General features: G+C 48.7%; 2 protein-coding genes across 3 annotated transcripts in view; both read left to right on the top strand.

Annotated features, from left to right (window-relative positions):
- The window catches only part of ZNF541 (zinc finger protein 541), a 54,298-nt gene extending 41,484 nt beyond the window's left edge, over positions 1-12,814 (top strand). The window contains exons 11-16 of the mRNA XM_049901353.1: positions 274-377; positions 3,066-3,141; positions 3,934-4,022; positions 11,416-11,556; positions 11,738-11,919; positions 12,019-12,814. Of these exons, the coding sequence (XP_049757310.1) occupies positions 274-377; positions 3,066-3,141; positions 3,934-4,022; positions 11,416-11,556; positions 11,738-11,919; positions 12,019-12,184 (758 nt within the window). The 3' untranslated portion in view covers positions 12,185-12,814. The remainder of the gene's footprint in view (positions 1-273; positions 378-3,065; positions 3,142-3,933; positions 4,023-11,415; positions 11,557-11,737; positions 11,920-12,018) is intronic.
- A 4,609-nt stretch (positions 12,815-17,423) lies between these two features.
- The window catches only part of NAPA (NSF attachment protein alpha), a 31,243-nt gene continuing 25,387 nt past the window's right edge, over positions 17,424-23,279 (top strand). Inside the window, exon 1 of one of the 2 annotated variants that reach the window (XM_049900506.1) lies at positions 17,424-17,666. Coding sequence is in view for 1 of the 2 variants with exons in the window: in XM_049900504.1 (XP_049756461.1) it covers positions 17,607-17,704 (98 nt within the window). In the remaining variant the exon portion in view is untranslated. Of the gene's footprint in view, positions 17,705-23,279 lie in introns of both variants that reach the window. The other variant, XM_049900504.1, reaches the window with a different exon arrangement.

Genomic DNA, 23,279 nt, shown 5'->3' on the forward strand with positions numbered 1-23,279 from the left:
CTAGCCTTTCAGTTAGCAGCCGAGCACTTAACCACTGTACCACCAGGGCTCCCCTATAGGAGTTCCAGGGTGGTGGGTGCAGATGGTTAAAATCAGCCCTTGAAAACCCCATGGAGTACAGTTCTACCCTGTCACGCACAGGGCCACTGTGAGTCGGAATCGACTGGCCGCCATTGGGTTTTCTCTGTGCTCTCTGGTAAGGTTTCTTCCCTTGCTCACACTTGCTCACTCCTTTCTCCCACCTTGCTGGGGCGGCTTGGTCTTCGTGGACAGTGACAGAGCTCTGCAACGTGGCTTGCTCCAGCGTGATGCCAGGAGGGGGCACGAACCTGGAACTTGCGCTGCACTGCCTGCACGAGGCCCAGGGCAACGTCCAGGTGAGGCGGGACGGGGGCTGGCTGGCTTGGAGGAGCCTTGGGGGACTTTCTGCTCTCTGGGGTGGGGCTTCCAGATATAAGCTGTGTGCCATCTGCTTGGGGGCTTACAGCTACCGAAAGCTAAGGTAGGGCCAGCCGTCCTTCTCCCTGGTAGTCTTGGGATTGGCCTGCTCCTTGTGAACTGCAGGAGAAATGCTCAGATATGGGCTCACTTCAGGTAGGCTTGGCAGTTTGATCCCATCAACAGCTCTGTGGGAGAAAAACCTGGCAGTCTGCTCCCATAAAGATTACAGTTTAGAAAACCCTATGAACCGTTCTGCTCTGTCACTTGGGGTTGCTGTGAGTTGGAATCACCTCGAGGGCACCTATCAACAACAAATGATTTTTGATCAGGGCAACAACAATAGCACCAAGGTCTTCAGAAATTTTTCGGAGCCTCTGGAGAAGACGCCCTGGTGGTGCAGTGGTTAAGAACCTGGCTGCTGACCAAAAGGTTGGCAGTTCGAATCTACCAGCCACTTCTTGGAAACCCTATGGGGGCAGCTCTGCTGTGTCCTATAGGGTCGCAATGAGTCAAATTGACTTGATGACAACAGGTTTGGTTGTTTTTTTTTTTTTTTTGGTAGACCCAACTCAGGTCCTGCATTCATCTGGTTTGTATATTGAGCCTCTTTTTTTAAATAATATTTTTTTTGTGTTTTTGGTGAAAGTTTACACAGCAAATTAGGTTCCCATTTAACAATTTTCTACTCAAATTGTTCAGTGATAATTGGCTACGTTTTTCACAATATGTCAACATTCTCATTATTTCCATTCAGGTTGTTCCTTTTCCAGTTATCTAGTTTCCCTAACCCCCTTACCTTCTTATTATCTTTGCTTTAGAGTAATTGTTGACCGTTTGGTTGCATATAGATGATTTTTTAAAGGAATGCAGGGCTCACGTGTGATATCCTTTATTTTATGAGCCAGTCTGTTATTTAGCTAAAAGGTGACCTCAGGGATAGTTTTGGTTCAAGGTTTAAAGGGTATTTAAGGGCGATAGTCTTGGGAGTCCCCCAGTCTCAACCGGTACAGTAAGTCTGGACTTTTTAAAGAATAATTTGAGCTCTGTTCCACATTTTTCTCTCATTCTATCAGGATCCGTCTTTTGTGGCCCTGAACAGAACAGTTGGTGGTAGTACTGGACACCACCTGGTTCTTCCAGTCTCAGGGTAGATGACGTTGTGGTTTGTGTAGACTATTTGTCCTATAGACTAGTTTCTTCTCTGAGTATTTGGTTTTCGTCTTTCTCTTTTGCTTCAGAGAAATAGAGACCATTAGTTGTACCTTAGATGGCTGTTCACAAGCTTTTAAGACCCCAGATGCTACTCACCAGACTAGGATGTCGAACATAAGTTTATGAACTACATTATGTCAGCTGACCAAGATGTTCCACAAGACTGTGATCCTAATTCTTCAAACCCAGAAAATCAACCTTTCGAGATGTTTGGTTATGCATATACACACATACCTGTATGTACACATACATACATTTGTATGCACATACACACACCTATACACGTGTTACATACCTACATATGTAACCATATGTATATTTTTTAGGTGTTGCTGTTTGAACTTTATCCTTTGATTCAAAATCCATGTGTGAAAACATAAATGCCATGGCTCTCCTCACCATTTTTGAGGTTTAGAAAATAAAAGTCTCTGAGTGGTGGGGGGAGGAAAAATCATGTCACCCATGTTACGGACTTGAGAGCCAGTGCCACAGTCCTGTTTTCAATTGAGTTGGGACACAGCGCCTAGCACGTAGGAGGTGCTCAGCAGAGTAATCAACAAGTCTTTATTGGAGAAGTGTGTATGCCGTGAGGAGCCCTGGTGGTGCAGTGGTTAAGTGCTTGGCTGCTAACCAGAAGGTTGGCGGTTTGAACCTACCAGCTGCTCCACAGGAGAAAGATGTGGCAGTCTGCTTCTGTAAAGATTACAGCCTTGGAAACCCTATGGGGCAGCTCTGCTCTGTCCAGTAGGATCACTCTGAGTTGGAACTGGTTTGGTTAGGTTTGGTATGTGTGATCTCTAAGGTCATAGGCCCTGGGATCAGGGCCGGCTTCACAGGTGTGCGACATGTACAGTCACACAGGACCCTATGCTCAGCTTACTGTTCTGCTGAAATTCTTAATGTTTGAACAGGGGACCCCATATATTCATTTTGCACTTGGGATTACCTAGCCAGTCCTAACTGGAGTTACACTGGTGAGTGAGATAAAACCCCTGCCCTCATGGGGCTTACATCTTACGAGGGGAGTCAAAACAGGAAAAATGTAAAATAATATATCATTAGATAATGAGCAGTGCTATACAGAAACTGAAATGGGACAGAGGGCAAGGGTAGTGCTACGCTGATGAGATGAGGACCTTGTACCAGGATGAGTCCATACGCTGTTTCCTTCATTGAGAAAGTCTTGCTTTGAAAAAAAAGTCACCTGGACTCATGGTTAGTGTTGTAGTCGATTTACAGGTAACAGTTTACAGGCTGCTGGCCAGCCAGTGGGCCCCACTTTGAGTAGCCATGGGTTGGGGAATGACTTAGGGAGGGCTTTAAATATTTTTCAAATCAGTGAAAGCGTGAAGACAGTTCTCCTCCTCACCATCCCTCCCTCAGTAAGTCACCTGCAATTTCTTTTGTTCCAGATTGCCCTGGAGATGCTCCTGCTCAGGGGACCCCAGAAGTCACAGACTCATCCGCTCGCTGACTATCGTTACACAGGTGATTGGAGAAAAGCTGGCAGGACAGTCTGGGCCTGGCTGAGACCCCTGTGAACCAGTCAGCTCCACTGGCATCCTTGGCGTGTGTGCCTCCCGGAGTTCTCCTTGCCCGCCTTTCTGGAAGGGTCTGTTCTCTCCTGGGTGCCCCAGTGGGCACTGTTTTCTTCTGGGTAGATGGCACCTTCCTCCTTTCCCAGCAGGTTCTCCCAAGCACTGCGCACAGTTGGGCTGGAGAGGCCCTTGGCAGGGAGAGGTGGAGGTGGGCCCAGGCTCAGCAGTTGACAACAGCAGCCCTGGATTCAGATGGCCTGGGGCACCCACTTGCCCTTGGCAAGTCCTTAACCTATGGAAGCCTCAGTTGCTGCATCCATAGAGTGGGGATAGTAATGGTCCCTACTTCCTAGGGTTTTCGTGAGGATTGTATGAGGTAAAGGAGTCCCTGGGTGGTGCAAACAGTTAATGTGCTCAGCTGCTAACTGAAAGGTTAGAGTTTTGAGTGCACCCAGAGGCGCCTTGGAAGAAAGGCCTGGCGATCTACTTCCGAAAAAATCAGCCATCAGGAACGCTGTGGAGTACGTTTCTACTCTGACACGCGTAGGGTCACCACGAGTTGGAGTCGACTCCACAGCAGCTGGTGGTATGTGATAAAGCAAGTAAAGGGCTCGGCAGGGTGCTGGCCACATAGATGGTGCCCAGTGAGCTGCAGCTTTAGAGAGGAGGGTGGTCTGCATTCAGCCACGGCTGTGGCCCAGAAGGAGACGTGTTCCCCTCCCGTGGCTATGTTCTCCGACAGGTTCGGACATCTGGACCCCCATGGAGAAGAGACTGTTTAAGAAGGCGTTCTGTGCCCATAAGAAGGACTTCTTCTTGATACACAAGACGGTAAGGAAGGTGTGGGCTGGTGTATACACGCCCTCGCCTCACATGGCTGAGATGAGCTGGAGCCGAAGGCCGAAGGCCAGGTCAGGAGGCTGGCCCCCGCGCCCCCTCACCTGCCTGGGCAGCACTGTTCGTAATTGTAAATGGTATATAATTGTGACAAGCGGTAGTTGTGTACAAATCAGATAGCCCAGAGATGCATTATACGCTCACAACAAAACCCTCCACGTCGCTCCCCAAAGTCTTACTCCTGACTGCCAGCTCTGACTGTGGACTGCTGGCTCGGATACTTACAGGCCTTTCTCTGCCAGTGCAGAACGTACACACGTACACCCAGGCACTTAGACCAGGGGGCGCTCCTACTATTCATAATGTTCTGCTGCCTTTTTTTTTTTTATTGTGCTTCATGTGAAAGTTTACAAATTAAGTCAGCCTCTCATACAAAACGTTATATACACCTTGCTATATACTCCTAGCTGCTCTCCCCCTAGTGAGACGGCACGCTCCTCTGCACAGTGTATTCCCTGTGTCTGTTCAGCCAGCTCCTGTCCCCCTCTGCCTTCTCATGTCCTGCTGCTTTTTTGCTGCTTTTTTTAAAAAAATTAATATACACAAAAGTACACATAACTGAAGTGTAAGATCGGATGAATTTTGCCATGTGCCTCCACCTGTGAAACCATCACCACCATCAAGACAATGAGCATGGGTATCACCCCCACGACCCTTGGTAATTCCTCCCTCCTGCTTCTTCCCTGTTCCCTGGCACCCCCCGGTGTGCTTTCTGTCATCGTAAATTTGTTTGGAGTTTCTGGAGTTGTATATAAATGCAATAATCGTACAGTATGTGTTCTGCTTTGTCTGGCTTCCCTCAGCTGACAATTCTGAGATCACCCATGTGTCCTGTGTCTTAGTCATCTAGTGCTACTATAACAGAAATACCACAGATGAATGGCTTTAGTGAAGAGAGATTTATTCTCTCATAGTCTAGGAGGCCGAATTCAGGGTACCAGCTCCAGGGGAAGGCTTTCTCTCTCTGTTGGTTCTAGGGGAAGGTCCTTGTCATCAAGAAACTTCTCAGCTCAGGGACCCCAGGTCCAAAGGATGCGCTATTCTCCTGGCTCTTGTTTTTTCGTTGTATAAAATCCCCATGTCTCTCTGCTGGCTTCTTTCTTTTGTATCTCAAAAGAGACTGACATAAGACACAACCTAATTTTGTACGTGGAGACCTGCCTCATTAACATAACTGCCTCTAATAATCCTGCCTCATTAACATCATAGAGGTAGGACTTACAACACACAGGAAAATCACATCAGATGACAAAATGGTGGACAGCCACATAATACTGGGGATCACGGCCTAGCCAAGTTGACAGAAATTCCTAGGGGACACAATTCAGTCCGTAACACCCATGCAATTGCACGTATCACCAGTTTATTCCTTTTTATTTCTGAGTGGTTCAGCGCTCGACTGCTAACAGGAAGGTCGGCAGTTGGAACCACAAGCTGCTCCACAGGAGAAAGATGTGGCAGTCTGCTTCTGTAAAAATTTACAGCCTTGGAAACGCTACAGGGCGGTTCTACTCTGTCTGTAGGATCGCTCTGAGTCAGAATAGACTCATTGCAATGGGTTTATTCTACTGTGTGGATGTGGCACAGCTTGTAGAAGTAAACACTCACCCGTCGATGGATGTTATGGATTGAATTGTGTTCCCCAAAAATATGTGTTGTGAATCCTAACCTCTGTGCCTGTGTTATAATCCCATTTGGGAATGGGTTGTTTTTGTTATGTTAATGAAACAGGATTAGTGTAGGATGTGTCTTGAGTTAATCTCTTTTGAGATGTAAAAAAACAAAAAACTAAACCCCTTGCCGTCGAATCGATTGCGACTCACAGCCACTCTATAGGACAGAGTAGAACTGTCCCATAGTCTCCAGGCAGTGCCTGGTGGATTCAAACTGCTGACCTTTTGGTTAGCAGCTATAGCTTTTAACCACTGTGCCACCAGGGTTTCCCTTTTGAGATATGGAAGACATTAAACAAGCAAGGGAGAAGCAGAGATGGGGGAAGAGAGATGCCAGGCCACATGAAGATTGTCCAGAAGCTAAAAGAGACAAGGACCTTCCTCCAGAGCTGACAGAGAGAAAGCCTTCCCCTAGAGCTGGCTAGAATTCAGACTTCTAGCCTCCTAAACTGTGAGAAAATACATTTGTTTGTTAAAGCCACCCCCTTGTGGTTTTCCTATTATAGCAACTCTAGATAACTAAGACAGAGTTTAATACAGAGAAGTGGAGATGCTGCTCTAACAGATACCTAAAATGTGGAAGTGGTTTTGGAATGGAGTAATGGGTGGAGGTCTAATAGTAAAAGCCTAGGTTGCCTTAAAGAGACTGTTGGTAGAGTTGTGTATGTCCGAGGCGATTCTGGTGAGGGCACGGAAGGAAGAGGGGAGAGCTACACAGAAGGTATCTTCTTAGAGAATGCATATGGCGCCACCAATAGAATGTTGCTAAAAATGTGGACGTTAAATGTGCTTCTGGTGAAGCTTTAAAAGAAAATGATAATCATATGATCAAGCAATGAAGGAAGAGCAATACTTTTTATGCCGTGGCAAAGAACTTGTCTGAATTATGTTCAAATGTTTGGTGGAAGAGAGAACCTCTGAGGAAGTTGGATATTTCGCTGAGGAGATAGATTTCTAAGCCAGATAGGTCTTAAAGGGGCTGCGTAGTTTCTCTTTGCTGCTTATAGTAAAATGCAAGAGGAAGGAGATGGACTTAAAAAATGAACTGTGCAAAATGAAAACAAATCTTAATGATTTGGAAAATTCTGTTGTACAAACTAAGGACATGCGGCCTAGAATGTTCACCAAGGTTGTGGCTACACAATCTTTTGTTAAAGAGATTAAGCCTGTGGCTGATAGATCTAATCAGTTACCACAGCAGAAAACCCATTAGCTTAGACTGAAGGGGACAGAGAAATAGTGAAAGGAAAGAACGCTGTCTGCCTCTTGGAATTCTGTAGGCAGGAAACAGACCAAAGGAGCTACATCTGTTGTCTTCCAAGAACTGTTGGAAGGAGCGCGGGAGACGAGCTGCCTAGGTCTCAGAGGGTGGGTCCACAGTCTCTGGGGTCTCAAAGGGTGGGGCCGTGGCCTCCTAGGTTTCAAAGAGCCAGATCTTCACCAGCTCGGTTCCAGAGTGTGGGACTGCCATTCAAGTTGGCCAAGAGGATGGGGCTGTTGCCCAGAGCTGAGGGGGCGGGGCTGCCATGCCCAAAGGGCAGAAGAATAGGGGCTGCTGGGGCTCAGGGTGTGGGATCGCCACTCAGATGGACTAGGAGAATGGGGCCGTCCAAAACTGGGGGAGCAGAGTTGCCATCCCAGTGGGCCTGGAAGGCAGAGGTGAAGCCCAGGGCTGAGGGGCTCCACCCAGAATCCAGGGAGCATGGCCAATACCCATAGTCTAGATATTGAGAGCCAAGGCCATTGCCCAGATGGTCTCAAAGAGCAGAGGATTATTTTAAAGCCTTGAGAGCTAATGTAAATTGTTTGCTAGGTTTTGGACTTGTTTGGTGCCTTCTTTCCCTCCAATTTCTCCCATTTGTAATGGAGATATCTACCTTGTGCCTGTTCTACCATTATACTTTGGAAGCAGATAATTTGTAATCTAGATTTCACAGGTTCACAGATGAAGAGGAGCTTCGCCCCAAGATGGAATTTGCCTAAAGTCTTACCCACATTTGATTTAGATAATTCAGAAGCTGAGATTTTGGACTTGGAGTTGATTTAAGACTTTTAGGATGATGTGATGGGGTCAGTGTGTTTTGAATGTGGCAAAGACATGACTTTGAGGGGGGGGGGGCAAAGGGTGGAATGTTATGGATTAAATTAAAACCCAAAAACCCAAACCTGTTGCTTTTGAGTCATTTCTGACTCATATCGACCCTATAGGACAGAGAAGAACTGCCCCATAGGGTTTCCAAGGAGCAGCTGGTGGATTCGAACAGCCAACCTTTTGGTTAGCAGCTGAGCTCTTAACCCACTGCACCACCAGGATTGAATTGTGTCCCCAAAAATGTGTTGTAAATCCTAACCTCTGTGCCTGTGGTTATAATCCCATCTGGGAATGAGTTGTCTTTGTTATGTTAACAACACAGGGCTACTGTAGAATGTGTCTTGAGTCAGTCTCTTTGGAGATAGGAAAGACATTAAACAAGCGAGGGAGAAGGTGAGATGGGGGAAGAGAGATGCAAAGCCACATCGAGTTTGCCCAGAAGCAGAAGCTAAAAGAGACAAGGACGTCCCTTAGAGCCGACAGAGAGAAAGCCTTCCCCTAGAGCTGGCACCCTGAATTCGGACTTCTGGCCTCCTAAACTGTGAGAAAATAACCTGTTTGTTAAAGCCACCCCCTGGTAATATTCCTGTTATAGCAGCACTAAATAACTAAGGAATGGACATTTGGATTGTTTCTAGTTTTGGGAATAAATAATGCTATAAACATTAGTGTACACATCTTTGTACAGACAAGTACTTTATTTTTTTTGGCAGAGTGGTAAATACCTAGATGGTAGATGTATGCTTAACTTTTTAAGAAACTGCCAAGCTGTTTTCCAAAGTCGCACCATTTTACGTCCCTACCAGCTGTGTATGAGATTTATTTCCAGTTATTCCACAACCTCATCAACATTTGGTATGGTCGGTCATTTTCGTTTTAGCCATTCTTTTTTTTTTTTTTTTAATTGTGTTTTAGGTGAAAGTTTACAGAGCAAATTATTTTCTCATTAAACAGTTAGTACACAGATTGTTTTGTGACATTGGTTGCAATCCCTGCAACATGTCAACGCTCTCGCCTTTCCCACCCTGGGTTCCCTGTGTCCATTCGTCCAGTTTCTTGTCCTTTCCTACCTTCTCGTCTTTGCTTTTGGGCAAGAGTTGCCCATTTGGTCTTGTATACTTGATTGAACTAAGAAACACGTCCCTCACGTGGGTTATTGTTTCATAGGCATGTCTAATCTTTGGCTAAAAGGTGGACTTCAAGAGTGGCTTCAGTTCTGAGTTAGCAGGGTATCTGGGGGCCACAGTCTTGGGGGTTCCTCCAGTCTCTCTCAGACTAGTAAGTCTGGTCTTTTTTTGCGAATTTGAATTTCGTTCTACATTTTTTTTCCTTCTCTGTCCAGGACCCTCTATTGTGATCCCTGTCGGAGTAGTCGGTGGTGGTGGCCAGGCACCATCTAGTTCTTCTGGCCTCAGGCTGGTGGAGGGTGTTGTTCAAGTGGTCCATTAGTCCTTTGGACTAATATTTTCCTTGTGTCTTTGTTTTTTTTTCATTTCCTTTGTTCTGGACAGGATGGAATCAATAGATGTATCTTTTAAGACCCCAGATGATATTTATCAAAGTACGGTGTAGAACATTTTCTTTATGAGCTATGTTATGCCAGTTGACCTAGATGTCCCCTGAGACCATGATCCCCAGCCCTCAGCTCCAGTAACTTAGTCCATCGGGGTGTTTGGATATGTCTAGGACGCTTCTATGACTTTGCCTTTGTCAAGTTGTGCGTACTTCCCCTATATTGTATGTTGTCTTTCCCTTCACCAGAGTTATCCCCCCCTTCCTCATAACCATCAAAGATTGTTTTTTTCTGTGTGTAAACCTTTTCTTGAGTTTTTATAATAGTGGTCTCATACAGTATTTGTCCTTTTGTGATTGATTTACTTCACTCAGTAGTGCCCTCCACATTCTTCCATGTTGTGAGCTGTTTTGCACATTCATCATTGTTCTTTACCGTTTCATAGTATTTCATTGTGTGTATGTACCATAATTTGTTTATTCACTCATCTCTTGATGGGCACTTAGGTTGTTTCCATCTTTTTCCCATTGTGAATAGTGCTGCAGGGAACATGGGTATGCATATGTCTATTTGTGTGACGACTCTCATTTCACTAGGATATATTCCTGGGAGTGGGATTGCTGGATAGTATGGTATCCTTTGTTGTTTTGAGGGTAAATCTGTTGCCTGTTGCTCCATTTTGACCAGAATCAGAAGCCTGACCTTTTTTAAAAAAAATTAGTGATATTTTTTAGATAGCTAGAGAATGTAATGTTTGATTCCTAGTTTGTGAATACAAAAATTGTAGTTATAATTTATTAAAGGTGAAAACTTAAGATCAAGAAGGTATTTTCTGGAGCGAGCTCAATAGCCAGTTGAATATCCTGAGAACTTTTCTTTCTAGAGTGCTGTTGTTAGGTGCCATCGATTGGTTCCGATTCACAGCAAACCTGTGTATAACACTGCCCGGTCCTGTGCTATGGTTGAGCCCATTGTTACAGCCACTGTGTCGGTCTATCTCCTTAAGAGTCTTCCTCTTTTTCACCGACCCTCTACTTTACCAAGTGTGATGTCCTTCTCCAGGGACTGGTCCCTCCTGATAACGTGTCCAAAGTACATGAGACAAAGTCTTGCCATCCTCACTTCTAAGGCGCATTCGGTTGTACTTCTTCCAAGACAGATTTGTTCGTTCTTCTGGCAGGCCATGGTATGTTCAATATTCTTCACCAGCACCATAATTTAAAGGTGTCAATTCAGTCTTCCTTATTCATTGTCCAGCTCTTACATGCATATGAGGCTATTGAAAACGCCATGGCTTGGGTCAGGCGCACCTTAGTCCTCAAAGTGACTTCTTTGCTTCTTAACACTCTAAAAAGGTCTTCTGCAGCAGATTTGCCCGATGCAGTGTGTCATCTGATTTCTTGACTGCGGCTTCCATGGGTGTTGACTAGTGCAGTTAGACTTTTCTGTTACCTATTATTATTATTTCACAGAAATTATGTTTGTCAGGATCCATTCTTAGTGGAGGGAAGAGCTAATGGTGGGGTCAGAGTGTCCTAGGATCAAAACATCCCTCTCTCACCCAAACTTCCCCCTCTGCCTGTGGACCACCTTCTGCCAGCACTTTGGCGGCCCTACCTGATGGTTGCGATGGCTGTGTAATGTCCCACTGCATGAGGCGTTCTAGTTTTCTCATCAGGTCCAGTTAGTAAACATGTGGCTGTTAAGCCTGATGTTGCGGCGATCATCCGTGACTGTGTCCCTTCTTTGTGTCTTCCGATAGGGAGGGATTCCCGGGGTAGAATTGCTGCTCGGAGACTGTGCAGGATTGAGATGTTTTGATGTTTTTGGCTACTGTGTGGCTTCACTTTGAACCTCCTCACCGCCGGGGAGGACTTGGTGATTCTCAGCCCCTTGTAGCAGGTGGGGGAGGGAGACACCAAGCCCAAGCAGAAGGGCTTTCAAAAGATGGTGACTGACCCAGTGGGGTGGAGGGGTCAGGCCTTCGTGGTGACACTTGTAGCTGCTGGTGCGGGGCCTTCTTAGCTAGCATGCATTTTCTTTTATTAGATCCAGACAAAGACGGTCTCACAGTGTATTGAGTATTATTACATCTGGAAAAAGATGATCAAGTTTGACTGCGGCCGAGCCCCAGGGCTAGAGAAGAGGGTCAAAAGGGAACCAGAGGAGGTAGAGAGGACAGAAGAGAAGGTAGGGACCGTGGGGGCTGTTGTCTGGAACCCAGTTCTGTTGTGCACCCAGGTGGGAGGGCTGGGGGTGGGTGCTCCCACAGGAGGGCTTTCCTTGCAGCAGAATTTTTGCTCTCTGACCCCCATGTCCTTTAGGAGAGTGGGAGGTGAGCTCCTTTATGTCACCTTTGCCCTCTCTGCAGGTCACTTGCAGCCCTCGGGAGAGATCCAGCCACCGTCCAACTCCCGAGTTAAAGTTAAAGACCAAGAGTTACAGGAGGGAGTCCATCCTCAGCTCCAGTCCCAACACAGGCCCCAAGAGGACCCCCGAGCCACCAGGGAGTGTGGAGAGCCAGGGCGTCTTCCCATGCAGAGAGTGTGAGAGGTACCGGCCCTCTGCTCCCTGGCCCCCCTTCCTGTGGGGGGCTCACACAGACCCCCAGCCTCCCTCCATCTGATGCTGAGCCCTCTGGTGACCCCTCAGGGTGTTCGACAAGATCAAGAGTCGGAATGCCCACATGAAGCGGCACCGGCTGCAGGATCACATGGAGCCCATGGTCAGGGTGAAGTGGCCAGTGAAGCCCTTCCAGCTGAAGGAGGAGGAAGAGGAGGAAGAGATAGGGGCTGACATTGGCCCCCTGCAGTGGTGAGGCCAGGCTGGGCGGCCAGGCCCCACAAGCTCTCCAGGCTCCGTCCAGGGAAGACATTGTCCCGGTGCTGAGGGTGCCCTCCTGCCTTTGCTTCACTCACAGACTGCCCAAACAGCAAACACAAGGGGCATCCACCTGCACGCAGGCACGAGAGTTGCACAGTTGTTGACACGTGTGCCACCCCATCCTCTGAGTGCCGGAGGCCTATTCTCCTTGTTCACCGTCTCTTCTCCCCTCTCTCTGTCCCACCTCTTCTAGAACTTGAAGGCGGGGAGGGAGAAAATTAGATCTGCGTTACACTTCAGCCTTCGCCTCAGGTTCGGGGCTTGGCTGTGTGTGTTAGGTGAGGCGGACACGTAGAGAATCAGTGGGAAGTCCCTTCAGACCCGGCTTGTTGGGCCTCCCTCACCAGGGCAGGGCTCCCTACATTCCGGATTCCACCCTCATCTCCCAGTGACTCGTACATTGTTAGGTCGTTGTTGTTTTTTTTTTTTTTTTTTGTACCCGTCTACTTGTAAATTTTATTAAATTGGGTTCTCAAGCAGCTATCTTCTGGTTTCCCTGGCCTGTTGATCCCACAAGGGCCTTGAGCCCTGGCGCGTGCCAGCGTGACAGAGAACAGAAAAATGAGTCCCTGCCCTGGGGGAGCTGGTGGCTTGGGGCGGGGGGAGCTGGACAGATTAACTCGTACATTCATTCAGCAAGCATTTATTAAGCACCTACTACAGCAAGTACCGGGGCAGTGGTTCCTCAGTGGTAGAGTTCTTGCCTGCCATGACAGAGACCTGGGCTCCATTCCTGGCCAAAGTACCTCACGTAGAACCAATACCCATCCGTCAGTGGAGGCTTCTGCATTGCTCCGACGCTGAACAGGATTCAGCATTGCTTCCTAAGATAGACTAGGAAGAAAGGCCTGGGAATCTACTTAGGAAAACCCTATGAATCACAATAGTCTGAATGACCATCACTCATGGGGGTGGTGCAGGACTGGGCAGCTTTTCGTTCCACTGTGCGTGGGGTCGCCATGAGAATGGGGGCCGACTTAACAGCAGCTGAGAACAGCAGTACCTTTTAAAAAACGTTCTCTGACAGCTATAAAGAATGGGCTGTACGGAACAAGAGTGGAAGCCAGAGATTGGATAGAAGACTCTAAGGTAAAAAATGCTGGTGGCCTGGGCTGGGAGTGTGGGGGTGAGGGTAGCAGTGCAGAGGAAAAGAAGCCCACAGACTAGGGATGCCTTTCGGAGCTGGACTCTGCAGACTTGTTGACAGGTTGCACATCATGGGGAGAGTTGGTAGGAAAAGGGCAGAGTCAAGCCTGCTGTGCAGGTTTGGGGCTTCAGCAGCTAAGTATGTGCCATCAGCCAAGATGGTAAAGAGCAGCAGAGCTGGCGATGGCATCGCAGTGTGATTGTGTCTACAACTGCTGTATTCTGAGCAGGGCAGAGGGTGGTGTCAGATGGTTCACAGAGGGGCAGCATTTACAGCTAAGTGCTCAAGAGTGGGAAGAGCAGAGGAGGAAGTGGTTTAAAGCAGTTGGGGCTCCATGGTTAAGGGAAGGATCCCAGGCATCAGGTGAACCTGAATTTGCATCCTGGCTCCTCTTCGTTCATCATAACTGTGGACAAGTCATTTGCCCTGTGTGGGCCTCATTTTTCTCATCTGTAAAATGGGATGAAAGATGCATACCGCCATCTGCCATGTATCTGTTAAATGAGAAAACATAAATTAAGTGTGTGGCAGGGTGCACCATATAAACTTAGCTCCCGTTGAACAAACACTCGTGGTATTGCTATAATTGCCCGGGTCACAGCTTAAACAGCAAGTCAAACTCCATGGCTCTGGAAATGTCTTTGGCTAAAAGGGTTGGGGGTGGTGTATTAGTTATCAGGAGCCCTGGTGGTGCAGTGGTTAAGCACTCAGCTGCTAACCTAAAGGTTGGCGGTTCAAACCCATCAGCCACTTTGTGGGAGAAAGATGTGGCAGTCTGCTTCTGCAAAGTGTACAGCCTTGGAAACCCCATGGGGCAGTTTTACTCTGCCCTGTAGGATTGCTATGAGTTAGAATTGACTTGACAGCAACCGTGGGTATATTAGTTTTCTATTATTGCACAACAAATTACCCTGCAACTTAACAGTTAAAACACATGGGAGCTCTTAGAATAGTGCCGCTTTGATGGACACGGAACCAAAATTACTGGTGGTAGTTCAGAATCACCCCACCCAATTTGTGGTCAGCATACAGTGGCAGCCACCTGTGGGTGGTCCAGGAGAGCCTGTTTAAGAAAAGAGTGGGGCGGAGGTTTCTTGTGCCTTAAACTCTGCTCAGCCAAACCCCAAACAGCATTTTCTCAAACAGTGGTTCCCGGATTGTCTGCAACCAAGTCATCTGGGAGCTTGTGGGAAAAAACGCAGACTCCTGTGTCCTGCCACAGGCTTTCAGAATCTGAATCAGGTGGGGGCAGAGCCTTGAAACCTGAATTTTTAAAATGAACTTTGAATTTTAGAACCGTTTAGATTTATAGAAAAAATTGCAAAGATCATACAGAAAGTTCTCATATACCCAACACCCATTTCCCTATTATTAACATCTTACGTGGTTATGGTACACTTGTTACAATCAATGAACCAATATTGATACATTATTATTAACTAAAGTCCATACTTTGTCCAACACCCATGGAAGCAGCAGTCAGGAAATCAAAGGATATATTGCATTGGGCACATCTGCAGAAGACCTCTTTAAAGTGTTAAGATGCAGAGATGTCACCTGTGAGGATTAAGGTGCACCTGACTCAAGCTGTGGTATTTTCAATAGCCTCATACGCCTGTGAAAGCTGGATGATGAATAAGGAAGGCTGAAAAAAATTGATGCATTTGAATTATGGTGTTGGTGAAGAATGTTGAATATGCTGTCAACTGCCAGAGGAATGAACTAAATCTGTACATCCAGAATGTTCCTTAGAAGTGAGGATGGCAAGACTTTGTCTCATGTACTTTGGACATGTTATCAGGAGGGACTACTCCTTGGAGAAGGACATCATGTTTGGTAAAGTAGAGGGTCAGCAAAAAAGAGGAAGCCCCTCAATGAGAAGAACTGACACAGTGGCAGCAACAGTGGGCTCAAAGGTAGCAACGATTGCGAGGATGGCGCAGGACTGGGCAATGTTTTGTTCTGTTGTACATCGGGTCACAATGAGTTGGAACTGACTTGATGGCACTTAACAGAGTACTTTATTCAGATGTCCTTAGCTTAATGTCCTTTTTGACCAGCCCTGGTGGCCCAGTGGTTAAGTGTTCAGCTGCTAACCTAAAGGTTGTTGGTTCAAACCCACCAGCCGCTCTGCGGGAAAAAGATGTGGCAGTTTACTTCCATAAATACTATAGACTTGGAAACCCTATGGGGCAGTTCTGCTCTGCCATATAGGGTCACCATGAGTGGGAATCGTCTCAACGGCAGTGGCTTTGAGTGTCCTTTTTCTGTTCCAAGATTCCATCCAGCGCATCCCATCACATTTAGTTGTCATGTCTCCTTAAGCTCTTCTTGGGTGTGACAGTTTCTCAGACTTCCTTGTTTTCAGAGATTGACAGTTTTGGGGAGTACTAGTCAGGTATTTTCTAGAAATTGGGATTTGTCTCATGTTTTTCTCCTGATTAGACATGGGGTTATGGGTTTTAGGGAAGAAGACGAGAGGGAAAGTGCCATTTTCATTACATCATATCAAGGGTATATGCTGTCAACATAACTTATCACTGTTGATGTTGACCTTGATCACCTGGCTGAGGCAGTGTTTCTGCACTATAAAGTTACTCTTTTTTTTTTTTCCCTATCCTTTCCATACCGTACACTTTGGAAGGAAGTTATTATATGCAGCCCACACTTAAGGAATGAGGAGTTATGCTCCACCTCCGTGAGGGTGGGGTATCTACATAAATTATTTGGAATTCTTCTGCCTAGGAAATTTGTCTGTTTTCCCCCATTTATTTATTCGATCATTTAAAAATCTGTATCAGTCTCCCTGGATGATGCTGATGGTTAACGCACTCCGCTGCTAGCCAGAAGGTTAGAGGTTCCGGCTCACCCAGAGGCACTTCAAAAGAAAAGCCTGGCAGTCTTCTTCCGGAAACTCTGCCACTGAAAACTGTGGAGCACAATTCTACTCTAACACAATGGGGTCACCAACAGTTGGGGTCGCCAGGAGTCTGTCAACTGAATGGCTACTGATGGTGGTGGTGAACTTGTGATGATTTTATACTTGGAGTTATAATCCAATACTACTTGTTACTCAAATTGCTCCAGCTGTGGCCACTGGGAGCCCTGCTCCAGTGCCCCTTTGACCTCCCCCCAGCACTGTGCGTGTGTTTTGTTTTCGTTTTAGCACTGCCTTACACTCTGGCACTACAAGATGCTCTGGGCCCATCTGCATAATGCTCTGCCCCTCGTTCCCTTATTGCAGTACGGTGGTAGAAACCAAGATCTAGGGCGTAGTGTGCGTGAACCTAAAACTTACCGTGGTAAAATACGTTAACACAAAGTTTGCTATTTTTAGCCATTTTAAGTGTAGAATTCAGTTATATAACTACATTCACAATGTTATATAACTATCACCACTGTATCCACAACTTTCATTATCCCAAACCGTACCCACTCAGCCCTCCCCCCAGCCTCTGGCAATCACTGGTGTCTGTACATTTGCCTGTTGTACACACTTCACATAACTGTTCAACTTCTTAAGCAAGTAGAGTTAGAGAACCTCTGTTCTCAAAGTTCTGTTTCCGGTCTTTGGAGTACTTTCCTAGCCTCCCCCCGCCCACCAGTTTCAGCGGTCGTCGGCAGAGGGCGCATGAAAAGGCAGAATGTTTTCTTTTTTACCACACACGCCCTTCCAATTGGAAGAGAACCGCGGGAGATAAGCACATATGCGGCGGTACTAAGCTCTGCGCCAGTCGACTGTCACGTGAGGGTCGGCCGTCAGCTGACCAGTGCTCAAGGTCCATAAGGAGGGGCGGGCCCTAGCGAGGGCAGCTGATAATTGGTGGAGTAAGAACCAGGAAGGTGGCGCCCTGGGGGCGGATCTTCACGGCGAGGATTTGGATTGGCTTAGGCCGAGTCACGTGGGCAGTGAGACTGCCGTAAGCTGCTGTGCGTACGCGTCTAAGTCTTGCAGATGCAGATTGGAGTTTGCGGCTCATTGGTCGGTACGCGGAGGCTGGCGGGGGCGTGGCCGGTGGGGCGCGCACCTTGTCACGAGGCTGTTGGTTGGTCGGCGTAAGTCACATGGTGCTGGGCGGCCGGCGGCGCGCGCCGGTGCGACGTCAACGCAGCTCGCTAAGCTCCCCGGACCTGTCTTCTGCGGCCGGGCCAGGGCAGAGTCTTCCCAGGGCCCGGTTCGGACAGTTTGCTGAGTCCCTTTGCGTCCGCCATGGACAACTCCGGGAAGGAAGCGGAGGCGATAGCGCTACTGGCCGAAGCGGAGCGCAAGGTGAAGAACTCGCAGTCCTTCTTTTCTGGCCTCTTTGGGTAAGAACCGGGCCGCGGGCCGGCGGAACCTAGGCTGAGTGACGGGCCGAAGGAGTTACGGCCTGAAGCGGCGGGGCAGGCACAAAGGGTTCGGCCCAAGAGGACGGAGGGGGTTCCGGGATGAGGAGACATGATCCAAGGCAGCGGGGGGACACAGGCTTGAGGGCCAAGGGGCCCAGACCTTGGCGACAGGGCGTGAGCAGAGACAGTGGGACGGCGGAGGGGACCTGGGCTGAGAAGACACTAGCCGAGGCGACACCATCTTGAGGCGGCTAGGGGAACTTACATCCAAGACGGGCCAAGGGGCTGGAGGAGAACATGGGCCGAGGCCTTGAAAGGGGCTTGGCCTGAGAGGTTGCGGCAGCTAGGTTAAGGAGTCTTTCGGAGCTCTAGGAGAACCTATTTCAAGGATCCTTGATGAGGCCTGGGGCTGAAGCCACTTGCCCGAGGTGTTGACATTTCCGAGGCCCGCGAAAGTGGATTTGTGTGGACCCTGGGTGAAGGGTGAGGACCGAGGAATCAGACACCAGGCCGAGGGTATCAGGGCTCCGGGGATCCTGAGAGTGGTGAGCCCAAGTCAAGGTGTGCAAAGTGCCTGGGGTGGTGACCAGTCTTAAGAGTATCTTAGCCTGGAGTGGAACCCAAGTGGAGGAGTCCCTGGGGATGATGTAGGAGGCCTGAGCTCAGAAGCTGGAGAGGAATGTGTGGTGAGGGAATGGGTGATGCCGGCTTGGCTGAGATTGAGGGATCAAAGGGAGACATGAGGAAACTGAAGAACCGAAGGGAGGTGTGTTAAGGCTGCTTTGTGATCATTGAGTAAGGATGGGGAGGTCTGGGGACAGTGGCGGGTGCGGGGTGTGAAGAGGACCTGAAAGGGGCCTGTGAGGCAGAACTGACACCTGTGACATGATGGATATTTCACGTAAAATTTATTAAGTCTTGAAAGTAGTCCTGACGACATCCTTTGAGAAATCTTGGTGGTTTTCGGGTGTCATAAAGGCCAGGTTTGAAGTTTGATTCTACCCCTTACTTTGGGATGCTGAGTAAGTAAAGTTGTTGAACTTCCCTTTTAAAGGGGATCACTCATAAAGCCCACCTCAGAGGTTTGCTGTGAGCGTGTGTAAGTGCAAGCCTGGAATGCAGTTAAAGCTTGGAAAGTGTTGGTTGTTGTTAATGTTGCTACATGTGAGGAGACAGGCTTGGAGCCTGTAGGGGGGCTGGTGGGGTTAAGGCCTGAGCCTGAAGGGAGAGGTCTGGGAGGAGTGAGGAGGGATCTGAGGGGGAAAAAGCCTAAGTGTGATAAAGAGGAGGAGAGAAGGAGGGGGGAAATGGCTCCGGGCCAGGGGGTCTGCAGGGTTAGAGGGCTCTGGGCAGAAGAAGTAGGGATCCCTGGAGGACTAGAGGAGGGGGTGCTGAGGGAGGGACTGGAAAGGGTGAAGGGGAAGCTGTCAGGACTGTGAGGAAGACTAGGAGAGGAAGTGCTTGGCTGCTAACTGCAGGGTTGGCGGTTCAAACCCACCCAGCAGCTCCGTGGCAGAAAGGCCTGACAGTCACCTCCCTTAAAGATTACTGCCAAGGAAACCCTGTGGGGCAGTTCTGATCTGTCACTTGGAGTCACAATGAGTTGAAATCAACTTGAGGGCATCTAATAACAACAGAGAGTTAGGAAGGAGTCCCCAGGTGGCTCAAATGGTTAAATGGTTTACTAGCTAAAAGGTTGGCAGTTTGAACCCACCCAGAGGCACCTCAGTAGTCAAGCCTGGCGATCTGCTTCTGAAAGGTCGGAGCCTTGAAAACCCGATGGAATAGTTCTGCTCTGCACGCGTGGGATCAGCATGAGTGGGAATGGACTCCATGACAGCCAACAACAAAGAGGAAGAACTGCAGGTCGGGGTGGGCATGGACTCAGAGAACTCAAGAGAGGCAGGGACCAGGGAGGGCTGTAAGGCTGGAGAACCCCCAGAAGGCTAGGAAATGGGGTTTAGGAGGAGGACCTGGGGGCTAGAAGAGATTGTGTTAGGAGCCCAGCAGGGGTTAGTAAGAAATAAGAGTAAGTTCTTTTGAGAGAGGAGATGGTGGAAGGAGCCCTCCCTTGTTATTTGAGATTGGAAAATGTGCAGCAAACGGACTGGAGGAAAGTGGTGTGAGGAGACAGCCAGGACTGATGGGTCATATTGATTACGCAAAGAATGTTGTTTTAGAAGCTGAGAGGGGAGAGAGAGTGTTTGTGTTTTTCTTCCTTCACAAGGGGAGAAGTTCAAGTGCAATGTATTGGGGTGGGGCCAAGAGCTCAGTTTCAGGTAGTAGTTTTCCTGGGTGGTTCTGGGTGTCTGGTCCCTTCTGACTAGGAATCGGGGGCTCTTGGGTTGTGCTTGGAGGGAGCAGCTAGGCCAGCGAGATCAGAGCCCTTGAGGCACTTGCAGCCTGCCTGGGTGCCCTTGAGTCTTTTCCAACTCATAGAGCTGCCCATTGGGTTTCCTAGGCTGAAATCTTTACCCAGGTCTTTTCTCCCACAGAGCGGCTGGTAGATTCGAATTTGCCAACCTTTCAGCTAGTAACTTAATTGTTGTGTCACCAGGGCTCTTTAAGGCAAGATGAACACTGGCGAATTGTGATCAAAGTGAACTTGTATGGGGAAACAAGGGGTAGATTATGTTGTTCGGGGAAGTTCTGAGATGAGAGTATGAACTGGAGGAAGGCTATTTGTGAGGAGTGAGCTGGACCTCCTGGAGCCCAAGGATTTGCTAAGGGCCTGAGAGAGTGTTCTGGGCAGCAGGAATAGTGTGAACAGCTGTCAAGCAGGAGAGGAGGTTCTGCCCAGAATGATAGGGTCACCAAGATCTTGAGGGATGGGGTGGCTTCCTGGAGGAGAGGCTGGCCAAGCTCCAGCTCAGAGGATAAACAGGAGTCCTTGTGGTGCTCTCTGGCAGGGATGGGGGGTAAGCACTCCAGGCAGGGGGAGCAGCTTGAGCAGAGGCCAAGAGGTGGGAAGGTTTAACTAGAGGGAGTTCCATGTCGTTGTTGTGTGGGGTGTTGAGTCCATTCCGACTTGTAGTGATTCTATGAGTCCGTGTCATTAGAACATAAAATTAGGATGGGGAGAAGGAGGAGGTGAAGCTGGAAATGAGGATAGGGAAGAGCCACAGTCCGGGAAGGTCTGGTGAGAAAGGGCTTGGACTTGAGGTGCTGGAGAGCCTGGAGGTTTGAAATGGGGCCGCAATGGTGTCTGCTTGCCTTTTAGAAAGATGTCTGCAGCAGCTAGTATAGGGGGTAGCTTAGGTGGTGTGGTGCAAGGCAGAGGGCTATTGCAGGAGTAACAACATTAATACCCGTTGCCATCAAGTCAGTTCCGACCCATGGCAACCCCACGTGTTACAGAGTAGAACTGCTCCATAGAGTTTTCTGTTTTCTTGACTGTAATCTTTATGGAAACAGATTGCCAGGTCCTTCTCCCATGGAGCCAGTGGGTAGGTTCGAGCCACCAACCTTTTGGTTAGCTGCCAGACACCACCAGAACTCCTTTCTCTCATTTCGTCCTCACAAAATACCCATGGAGGTGGCTACAGGGAGGCTCAGAAAAGTTGGTTTCCTTGCCCAAGGTGGCTACAGGGAGGCTCAGAAAAGTTGGTTTCCTTGCCCAGTCATTCAGTGAGCAGGTGGGAAAGGCAGTGTTCCGACCCTGGCCTGTCTCACCCCAAAGCCCTTCCCTGTGCCCTGCTCTGTGCTTTCTCAGTAGCTCTTTCTAGAGGTTCCCATTCCTGGACACTATATTTAAGAAGGATGGTGGCAAACTAGCTGTGTTGGGGAACCCCTGCCTCCTAACCCTCTCCCCCTTCCCCTAGACATGCCGGTTTTCTCCAAATATTTGAAAGAAAGAACAGACTTCATCACAGTCCCTTCCAGCTCCAAGATGGTGCCCAGAGAGGGGAGTGAGTGAGCAAGGCCAGGGCTGAGGGGAGGCGGCTGACCTACCTATGGGAGCCTGGCGGGGAGTGACGCAGGGGTCAGCTCAGAGAGGTCAGCTCGGAGCATGCACCTCAGGGGCCTTGTGCACAGGAACCCTCATGGCACTTCCTTCCCCTCTTGTCTGTGTTGAACATTTCATAACCCCCCTCTTCTCAGGGCCCTCTGGAGTCCAGGGCCTGGAGGGGAGTGTTGGGGCTCAGCTTGACTGTGGTGCTTCTCCCCATCTCCTGGGAACCTCAGCATTGGCACCATCCCAAATTGGAATGTCAGAAGAGCCAAGATGGCTGTGCTCCCCTGGGACTCGGGCAGTCCCTCTTGGTGGATGAGTGTTTGTGCAGGTCACCCACTGGGTGCTTACCTGCCCTCCTCCCTCCTCTTTGTTTCTGGGCTGCCAGATGCTAGGAGGCTTTGGTGCACCAGCGGCCAGTTACTCTGAGAGGAAAAGCCTCTTCAGTACCTTGCCTTCTGCTCCCTCCTTCCTCTTTCACTCCCCCAGCCTCTGGAGAGGGGGCCAGTGGGGCCAGGGGCTGGGGCAGCTGTCCAGACTTCAGTTCTGAAGATTTCCCAAGTGAAGCACCAGGAGACAGCGAAGAAGGAGAGGAGAGCCAGGTGCCCTTCTTCCTCCTGCCTGCCCAGTGTCTCCCAGTGGACACAGAGACCCTCCTTGCTGTGCCCCTTGGGGTCCTGCAGATTCTAAGGACTGGCTCTGTTCCCTATTGCTTTTTCTCATCCCTAACATCCCCCTCCCCACCCACAAAAACCCAAAGTAAAAACTTTTTTCCATTTGGATACCAGCATGGACAGGGAGTTTCTTCATGTTTGAAGTGAAAATCCTAGTAATACTGGCGTCATAGGGTGGTTTTAAGGAATAAGTGAGATTATGTACGGAAAATGGTGAGAACACAGTGCTGGCCCTGGGAAGTGCTTATTAAGTGCCCACTGCTAGTTTTTTTTATTACTACTGGGAATTGTCATTGGTAGTTGAACTGTGAGTGATGGAGTATAGAGATGATGGGATGTTCTGTATACAAATGTTGTTGTTAGGTACCGACCAGTCGGTTCCAACTCATAGCGACCCCATGCACAACAGAACGAAACACTGCCTGGTCCTGCGCCATCCTTATGATCGTTGTTATGCTTGGGCTCATTGTTGCAGCCACTGTGTCAGTCCACCTCGTTGAGGGTCTTCCTCTTTTCCGCTGACCCTGTACTCTGCCAAGCATGATGTCTTTCTCCAGGGACTGATCCCTCCTGACAACACGTCCAAAGCATGTAAGATGCAGTCTCGCCATCCTTGCCTCTAAGGAGCATTCTGGTTGTACTTCTTCTAAGACAGATTTGTTCGTTCTTCTGGCAGTCCGTGGTATATTCAATATTCTTCACCAACACAACTCAAAGGCGTCAACTCTTCTTCGGTCTTCCTTATTCGTTGTCCAGCTTTCACTTGCATATGATGCGATTGAAAATACCACGGCTTGGGTCAGGCGCACCTTAGTATTCAGGGTGACATCTTTGCTCTTCAACACTTTGAAGAGGTCCTTTGCAGCAGAGTTGCCCAGTGCAATGCGTCTTTTGATTTCTTGACTGCTGCTTCCATGGCTGTTGATTG

Source organism: Elephas maximus, chromosome 11, assembly GCF_024166365.1.
Source record: "Elephas maximus indicus isolate mEleMax1 chromosome 11, mEleMax1 primary haplotype, whole genome shotgun sequence".
NCBI lineage: Eukaryota > Metazoa > Chordata > Mammalia > Proboscidea > Elephantidae > Elephas > Elephas maximus.